Source organism: Poecilia latipinna, unplaced genomic scaffold, assembly GCF_001443285.1.
Source record: "Poecilia latipinna isolate Pla-1442-1.1 unplaced genomic scaffold, P_latipinna-1.0 Scaffold527, whole genome shotgun sequence".
In the NCBI taxonomy this organism is placed as follows: Eukaryota; Metazoa; Chordata; class Actinopteri; order Cyprinodontiformes; family Poeciliidae; genus Poecilia; species Poecilia latipinna.
This window is the reverse complement of record NW_015113143.1, coordinates 431620-441005: the sequence shown is the minus strand read 5'-3', so window position 1 is coordinate 441005 and position 9386 is coordinate 431620. Positions and strand designations below refer to the sequence as shown.

General features: G+C 41.6%; 1 protein-coding gene across 3 annotated transcripts in view; it reads right to left on the bottom strand.

Annotated features, from left to right (window-relative positions):
- Positions 1-40: 40 nt before the first annotated feature.
- usp24 (ubiquitin specific peptidase 24) overlaps positions 41-9386 on the bottom strand; it is a 39930-nt gene continuing 30584 nt past the window's right edge. For all 3 annotated transcript variants that reach the window (XM_015040802.1, XM_015040804.1, XM_015040805.1), the window contains 16 exons: positions 8704-8854; positions 8523-8618; positions 8336-8439; positions 8123-8236; positions 6486-6693; positions 6292-6381; positions 6057-6159; positions 5850-5968; positions 5650-5763; positions 5505-5570; positions 5344-5410; positions 5161-5239; positions 3832-3907; positions 2051-2137; positions 1789-1899; positions 41-295 (listed from right to left, as the gene is read on the bottom strand). In XM_015040802.1, the coding sequence (XP_014896288.1) occupies positions 233-295; positions 1789-1899; positions 2051-2137; positions 3832-3907; positions 5161-5239; positions 5344-5410; positions 5505-5570; positions 5650-5763; positions 5850-5968; positions 6057-6159; positions 6292-6381; positions 6486-6693; positions 8123-8236; positions 8336-8439; positions 8523-8618; positions 8704-8854 (1648 nt within the window). In that variant the 3' untranslated portion in view covers positions 41-232. The remainder of the gene's footprint in view (positions 296-1788; positions 1900-2050; positions 2138-3831; positions 3908-5160; positions 5240-5343; positions 5411-5504; positions 5571-5649; positions 5764-5849; positions 5969-6056; positions 6160-6291; positions 6382-6485; positions 6694-8122; positions 8237-8335; positions 8440-8522; positions 8619-8703; positions 8855-9386) is intronic.

Here is a 9386-nt window from a genome sequence, read left to right as displayed (position 1 = left end):
GCTGTGGTGCCCCGTTTTAATGATAATTTGTCGCCTTGGCCAGGAAGTAATTCATGATTTATTTGCAGCTGCTTGGTTGCCCTGGCGACCGAGATAAAAGTGTCCTGATTGGCTTCCTGTGGAGTTCCGAGAGTCCTGTCCAATCAGAGGTACAGCACAGGCCGTTCCGACCCGGCCGCCTGGAGCCTGTGACGCCGCCCCGCCGCCGGAGTCATCCCGCCAGCCAGAGGAGTTAAGAGTCCACGTCTTCTAGATCGCTCTTTGAATCGCCGAGCATCATGGGAGACTCTGAGCCCTGCGGGAGAGAAGGAGGCAGAAATGTAACGTATTCACAGAACTTGTCTCGATAAAGCATTCATACGTTTTATTTGTTCATTTCTGCAGCTGCAACTTTAAAATATTTTATTGGAGTTCTGTAGAAACTGATTGAAGTAGAACCTGACAGTGAGGTAGAATCTTGAAATGTTTAATTTAAATTTAAAAAATAGTTTATCACAAAATTAAAATGCTGTAGCTCATTATCTCAGGTTTTTCAAAGTGATGCTAGTAGTTCTGGGCAGGAAGGATTTCCTGTAGCAGTCTGTTTTACAGCGATACTGAATAAGCCTCTGTCATACTCTTGTTGTATGACAATCTCATGAAGAGCAGGTTGATTAAGGGTTGTCTGTAACATCTCACAAATTTACAGCCAAGAATTGTAGTGTTGTGGCATGACCTGAAAATCCGCTTTACTCTAATTCTAATTAAAGTGCAACGAGGTCTGACACACTAAAAAATTCTACCAGACAATGAAAAGCCCCAGAAATTATTGCGATAAAAGGATAATATTGTTATTTTGAGACAATTTTCAAGTAATATATGAACAATGGCATAATAACGCAACTACAAGGCCTATTACAATAAATTTCACCAGACGATAAATCGTCCCAGAAAGTTTTGCGATAAATGATAATATTGTTTCGAGGCCATTTTCTAGTAATACATTAACCATAGCATAATAATGCAAGTTTGCCCTCTCAGACTAATAAACTCTAATCTTGAACAAAACATGTCAAATATTCAAATTAAAAGACAACAACAAAAAAATAAAACGGAAATAAAAACCCCACCAACCAAAAACCACAAGTAAAACGGATTCTGTAGTCTCTGTAAATAAAACTGCCCTTCAAAAATCGTGCCCCATCAGGACGGAAATTATTGAGCTCATTTTAATCGATCATGCAATTAATTATCCGTGTCAGGCTCAGCGACGAGTTGCCTTTGAAAATCACCCGACGCGTTCCTTCCACTTCACATCAGTGCACTGCTTTGTGTCGCTTTCACGTCAAACCCCAATAAAACTTAAAAACTTCCAGGAGCGCGGATACGTTTTTCTATTTCTGAAGGCAAGAACTGAAAAACAATTATAAAGCCTCCATGAGCTAGGCAGTGACACCAGGATTATAATTTCAATCCAACCCACTCATTGTGTGTTCTTTTCATACCAAAAGAAGAAGACAAAGAAACCTCCCGACGATCCTGTGTAGGCATGCTGACAAGAGTCAGAAGAAAGAAAACGGCTTCCAGTCCACGGCTAATAACAACCGTAGGAGGAAACAATCTGCCTCCTCTAATCTCTCCACTGAAGCCAGTGAGCTCAGCCATTTTTATTCCTTTGTTTCCCCTCTTCTTCCTGGCTGTGTGAGCTGAATGTGAGCCGCTGTCACAGCATGAGTCATTTTCAGAGCCCTGCTGCTCTGAGCAGCCGGCAGGGTTGTTGATGATGATGATGATGATGATGATGACTACCTGTCGGAGGCTGCGCTCTGCGTTTTCATTCGCCGGGCTGCCGTCGGAGCCGTTGCTGCTGCCAGACTGCTCCTTCTCGTTTAACAATGCCGTGGCGTAGGCCAAGGTGTCCTGCAGGTGTTAAGACACACACACACACACACACACACACACACACACACACACACACACACACAGACAGAAACAGACGTGGGTTTGACAAGGCAGCAGAAGAGCAGGTGTGACTGCTGATGAGGTTTTGTACGTTCATGCGTGTGAGTACCTGTGCAGAAATGGTGCGCTGGAAGGTTTTATTGGTGGACGTCTCATTGGAGACGTTACTCTGGGGAGTCCAGTAATGTTCAGTCATCTGCAGCGAGCAAAAGAAAAGGATTTCATACATTTCCTACATCTTCCTCTTTCTCTCACACACAAAACTGCTTCATTTCAGCTAAAGGAGAAATCATCTCAACGGAAAAGGCGAACACGTGGGACCTAAACGCAGCACGATGCTCAACGTTGTGGCAAATTAGCAGCTGCTGGATGTTTATCTAAATTGTGGATCACACTGAGATGATAGATATGACTAAGAAACAAGTACTGGAATATAGACAAGTCCAAAAAAAAAAACAAAACAAAACAAAACAAAAAAAAAAAACATCTAAAATGACCGCTTTTAGACAAAAGTCAAACTAAGATATAAAAAACTAAAATAAAATGTTTTAAATGGGGTTTATACACTTTTCCCACAGTATAATTAAAGCACATTTCTAGGATTTTTATGGTAAATTTTCAAACTTTTTCAGAACCACATTTTGGAGATGAAAACAATTCAAATTAACTAAAAAAAAGATAGTTTCTATTCACTGTTATATAATTTATGATTGTTATAATATCTTGCGATTGTATTCTACAAGATAAAGTAAAATATAACAAAGTTTTATGTTTTGACATTTTCTCTGTGTACATCTGACTGGTTCAAGAAAAAAAATTAAAAAAAATAAAAAGATGCTCCAGATCGGTTTACTGTCATTGAGCCATAAATTTGGTGATTCTATCTATCCAAAAACAAGAGAAGTTTGGTCTGATTTAACTTTAGACAGTGAAGAAAAAAGTATTTTATTATCTTTAAATATCTGGCTTCTACTATAAATAACACTTTCCAAAATTAGGCTTTATTACAAAACTCTGGAGTTTGAGCATCAAGCACTTTCAAGGACGTTATTGAAATCTGAGGACCCCGTTTACATTTTTATACTAATATTTAAAATGATCAGTACCAGAACCTCCTGACCCGACCCGATTCCTGCTGCTCATCAAGGTCGAGGAAAACTCTCCCACTCCAAAGATGCAATTTATTCTTATTTTAAATCCATCAGGACGTGAAGTCATTTTCCAACCATCTCCACCAGTCTTTGCAGTTTATGTCTTGCAAAACTTTTTTTTATAGTCGATGCATCACTCTTTGTTTATATGAACTCCGGTTTTCTGCTTTAACTCCAAGCCTTTTTTATGCGTCACAATCAAGTTCACAGCATAAGAGCGACTGCAGCAGCTCCTTAATGCTCTGCTCACGCTGAAAAACTAATCACTGCATTTTATGACTGTCGAAGCAAAGCGCCAACAGTCTGAAGCAGAAGGAGCGATTAACTGCATCCGCGCTTTACCTCGTTATAGGATGAATCATCAATAAGTCACATCAAAACAGAGAGAAACATGCCAATGTTTGGCCAGAACTAAAGCAAACGCTCCTGTTGAGTCAGATATATCTTTAAAGATAAAGATTCTTGTTGGATGATGCGTTGCTATGAGTTATTTTAATTCGCCTAATCTGAAATGATTTAAGATCGGGGAAGAAAAACTTCGATTTGGACGTTTAATCTGCAGGAATCAGTCAAAAGTTGGAGTTGGAGCAACTGGTTTAAGGTAAAAGTTTCCTCTCGGTTCCTGTTTGCTTCGAATAAAACCACAACAAATGGAAGAGATTCCAACAGAGCAATAAAAAAAAAAAAAAAAAAGCTCCTATTATTGTACGTTTCTGTAAGAATGATTCAACAAGCCTGCCTTTTTCTGCAACCACTGCACGGCCCAGCTCCAGTGGCCAGACAAATCTTTGAAGTAATCTTTGGCTGGAGGACACCTGTGCAAAAAAAAACAAAAAAAACAAATGGACACTCAGATACAGTATCATATAAAATAATTCAAGACAAGTAACAAGTAGTAAAGGAAGATCTGATTAAATATGTGGAAAAGTACTGTTAACTACGGTGGAGGATCTGTGATGCTGTGGGTCTGTTTCTGTAGGAACTTCTTGAAAAACACTTAACAATAATAATAATAACAATCCATGAACTTCTTCGTCAAAAAAACATGACATTAGTGACTTAATGAAAAGCATTATTCATTCAATTGTGGATACTTTTTTCCTCCACTGGTTCATTTTGATTCTTTTTCAGTACGAGCTAACGCTAATGTTAATGTAGCAAAACAAGATGGAGGATGACGATCATGGAGCCAATAGACGTGATGGATGCTGTTTATTTAACACTACAGTAAAGCAGTGGCTGGTTACACTTATGAAGATGTGCAGACATTGTAAAAAGTTATGGCTTCACGCCTCTTAAAATTGTTTTAGGTCATTTTTAATGAGGCCAGAGGAAGAACCGCGCACTATATGCAACACAAAGTTCTGCAGAGTTTTCATTTAACCACCTAATCTCATTTTATGCACCATTAAAAATATGTAAACAAACAAACAAAAAAATGCAATAAAGAAATAATTTAATATTTTTTCTAAATAAGAAAATAAAACATTTTATAGGCTAAAATGCAATAACGCATCACAGGATGCACCTGCAGCTGAATAAATAATACTTAAATAAACCTTGTGAGAATAGACTTTTTTTTTTTCAATAAAGTGATAAATAACTGGAGGTGATCAATAGGAGAATTTGACATATTTAAATGAGCTAAAACTATGGTAAATATGGTAGAACATATTTATGTTTTTTGTACAGTTTTGGCTTAATTACTGTTCTTAGTGTTGGCTTTTTTTGTCAGAAAATGGCATATTTTAGCGTCTGTATACTCCTGTAAATATTTAATTCATGACTAAATCAGTTGTCGATTATTTTGATAAATCAATTCCATCACTATTAATACAATAGATTGTTCCAGCTCTATTGCAAAGCGTTGAGTAGCGCTCCCATCAGCCGCTGCTGTGCACAGGAAAATAACTAATTCCTTACAAGCAAAAAAAAAAAAAAAATCATGCTACTTGAATGCTACTACCAATTTTACCCTATTGTCTTTAAACTTTTTTTTTTTTTTTTTTTTGTAAAAAGAGGACACCTGTCTAACTATAATAATCAGCTTGAACCTCTGCATACTCACTTCTGAGCTAGTGTGACCAGGAACTTCACACACTGGTAGCAGCGCCTGCTGTCCACATTGTTGCTCTGGTGCATCAAAGCTGAGAGGCGACAGCGTTGCGTTAGTTTTTCCTCACAAGCTACGATGCTTTCTGTCGTAACGTTAAACCAGTAAATGACAACGATTAGGACCGGCCCTCCTTACCTAACAGGCCATTGTCCGACTCAAAGGCGTACTTGAGCCTCTGGGACTGCAGAGGGTCTTCAACAACCTGAGATGAAGGATTAGCTGGAGGTTAACGCGGACGACAACCAAACGGCGACGAGAGTGATGAGAGTGACGAGAGTGACGAGAGTGACGCTCACCAGTATCTCCTGCAGCATCTGGAAAACGTTCTTCAGCTCGTGAGGCGGAGCCGTCTCCATCTGACTCTGTTTTAAAGGTTTTATGTCAATATTTACTAAATTGGCGTCAGATTTTTTTTTTTTTTTTTCTGTAAAGATTGCGTACCTTGAGTAGCTGCAGCACTCCCAGCGAAAAGCCCTCATTGCAGTATGAGCAGTAGGTGACCATTTCTATCAGAAGAGACAGCGGCCCCGACAGCTCGCGCATCGCAAACATCACCTGGAGGGGAAAGACGGCAGCGCATCAGTCAAGAGAGCTTCACACTTTCTGGATCGATTCAGCAAAGTCAAAGATGATTTGTTAACCTCGAGAAGGTAAGGCTGTCCCTCCGGAGTGAAGAGAGAGGCGAGAATGTCCGAGTGCAGTGGGAGGAGCGGGCCGGAGGAGTGGACGCTACTCGCTGGCAGCTTGGATCCCCCAGGAGCTACGGAGGGGGAGCGAAACGAATTAAAACCGACCGTCCGACGAGAGACGAAGGAAGGTAGAGATTTGAAAACCAGAAGGTGGCTCACCGAGGGTCCGCTGGGGGCTGAGGTCAGAGTGCAGCGTCATGAGCGCCAGGCTGCTGTGGAGGTGGAGGAACTCCCGGGCCTGAGCCGGACTCCACCGCCGGTTCTGGAAGAACGACAAGAGCCAACTTAGGACGCCTGCAACCCTGAACCGAACATTTTACAGAGCTTCCGCCGCTCAGCAGCAGAAGTCAAAAATCATAATATTTTAGAACCGAAATACCAACGATAATTATACCTGGTTGTTTTGCCTGTTGGGTCCCAACAGGAAGATGAGCATCCGACGGTAGGCTGAGTGCTTCAACAGCAGCTGGCAGGGGCCGCAACCCTGAACAGACAGGAACTTTTAAAACGCTCTGCGAGGACCTCATTTTCATTTTTTATTTTTATCTCATTTATATTTTCAAAGTTCACGCAGCAGTAAAGATTTACCCTCTGGGTAAAGTTACTGAAGAGGTTGAAGTACTGGGCACAGTTTTTCACGTTCTCAGGAACGTCTTTGTCCAGCAGCGACAGCAAGGCGTCGGTCAGGCTGTCCAGGCCCGGGTCTCCGAAGTGCAGTGCGCTCTCCAGAGTTTTCTCCAGGACGGACGCCACCACCGTCCTCACCTCCCGAACGCTGCACTCCAGCAGGCAAACCCTGCAGCAGAGACGTCAGCAATCAGCCAGAAATCCCTTCTTTTTTTTTTTTTTTTTTCCCTTCCTTCTTTCTGTTTTACTGCTTTTGGCCTTGAGGACGCATTCCAGAATCTGGCACCGTTTGCCAGAAGGCGTTCCCGGCGCCTCAACATGCGATGCTCAGCAGCCAATCGCGCATGTGAATAAAACAATCACCCCATGATTACAAGGCGGGACGGTCAAACCCCTGACGCTCTTCTCTACAAACCCCCCGTGTTTCAGGAAACTGTCCCTCCGGCTCCGGATGTTTACATTCCAGAGACCGGCTCTGTTGTTTCGGCCAATTGGCATCTAGGAGGCGAGAGCCACGCACGCGCGAGTGATTTTGAGACGCCAATGCTACATTCCGACTCCAGATGCAGACAGAGTGAGGATTTCGCATTCTGTTGAGCGTGTTGGCATGTCAACTAGAGCTGCAGGAGGCGGATGGAAACGATCTGCAGTGGTGTGCACAGATATTAAAAAGGGCGCCTGGCGCGGCCCGCGGAACTGCAGGCGGACTTTTGGTTGCCTCTTCCAGATTATAATGTCACTGCCATTTTACACACACTCATAAGAAAATAAATACACTTGTGTTTGAAGTTATCTCATAAAAAAAAAAATCAGATTGTTCAAATAAAACAAATAAGAACAATTGTACGTGTATGTATACCCTAGAGACTAGGGCTTGTAAATATATAGCAATAGACGTGGTCAATATCAATAGATGTTGATATTGAATAGTCAATATTCAGTATTCAGAAAATTCCCTGAATGCTGATCCAGAGCTGCACAGCATTCTGGGGGATGTAGGCAGAGGAAAGACTTTAGTCGGCCAGCTAAGCAAGGGTGGTGGCAACAACTACCTCACTCACAACAACCTGCTGAGTAACTAGTGGTTACCTAGCAACAACCTGTCGAGTAACTAATGGTTACCTAGCAACAACCTGTCGAGTAACTTGTGGTTACCTAACAACAACCTGTTGAGTAACTTGTGGTTACCTAGCAACAACCTGTTGAGTAACTAGCGCAGCAGCAGTTTCAAGTTTCGCCACCATGTCTCAAAACTGAGGATAAAACAGGAAAGGTCATCATGCCATCAGTTTGGACGCATTTCAGATATTTAAATTACACAATACTAATCACAAATTATCAATGAAACATGTATATTGTGATGTGAAGACACCCACAGGAGTGAACACTAATGAAGGGCTTCATATGGACATGAACACAGGGGGTGAAAAAAAAAAAAAAAAAATCAACTCAAAACCAGGATAAATTTGAAGTGCCTTTTACAAAATTATTTTAATTATTAAAATGACAACAATAAAAAAAGGACAAGTGGTCTAGCACCACCTAGTCTGATAAAGGTCTGTTGAACAACTCATCATCATCTTCAGGCAGTAACCGACCTGATGATTTCTCGTCCCTCTGGTCCGACCAGGAACTGCACCATCCACTGACACGCCTCGCTGCTCTTGGACAGCAGCACCTCCACCGCCGCCATCCACTCCTCCGTGTCCACCCTGCAGGAGACACGCTGAATGTGAATTACGCCGAGTTCTCTTACGCTCACTCCTCTCCTGGACAGAAACGCGTCGCCGCACGCGCCGATGGTTGATTACCTGAGTTTCTTTTTGGTGTGCAAGTAGGTGTGGAAGAGAAAGTGGACGGCCAGCTGGAGACTTTCTTTGGCCATGGGCTGGTAGTCTTGGTGCTTCAGTTTTGTCTGTGGAAAAAGGGGGTTTTGATTATTGTATATTGTTTTATTCACAATCTGTAACTGTGGAGTTTTCCTCATCAGACACTGACTGCATTGACCGAAGCCAAGGAGAGGATGAAGCTGAAGTAGTCGCTGTTGTAGACGTCCCTGTTTCTCATGAACCTCAGATTCTCGTCTCTGACCATCTGCAAAACGCACAAAGAGTGAATCTTGGCGTAAGCGTCTTAAAACGTCCTGACGTGACTGACCCGTCAGGCTGAGGCGTTTCACCTGAAAGATGCTGGCGGGCATCTTCTCCACGAAGAGGCCCTTCTTCTCGCCCTTGCGGACCAGGCGCGTCAGGAGCGTGAGGCGGTCGTTGTTGGCCCTCGGGGGCCGAGGAGAGGACTGGGGTGAGACGTCGGGGGAGGACGGGGCAGACCTGGCAACAATGCAGCATTTAAAAAAAGCCGTTTGTGTCTCGTGCCGCAGCTAGCGGTTATTTTAGCAATCGAACTCTCTTGATGATTAATCAGATTTTTTTTAAAAGAAACGGGCACAATTTTCATTTTATTCCATTTTCCCACATAAGCTAATTTTATACAATAGTAAAAATACATTAAAATGCAAATAAATAATTCCATTCCTTTTTTGAAGAAGAAAACAAATATTTTATTTTCTAGATTAATTGTAACTAAAAATACTTGCAGACGAGCAGAAAAACACTTTCTGCTCGTCTGCATCAATACAGTATTGAGCTGATCTGTTGATTATTATTTGGATTAACTGATTAAAAACTAAACAGCAACATGTTTTATCTGTTTTTCTTACAGAATTTGAAGCTGTTGAAACTAAAGCTGCTGTCTGAAGAGTTCTGCAAAAATAAAATTGACTTATTGACAAAGAAGGTTTTTTTTTTTTTTTTTTTTTTTTTTTTTTCTTTGATTTAAATTTTTTTTTTTTTTTTTTTTTTT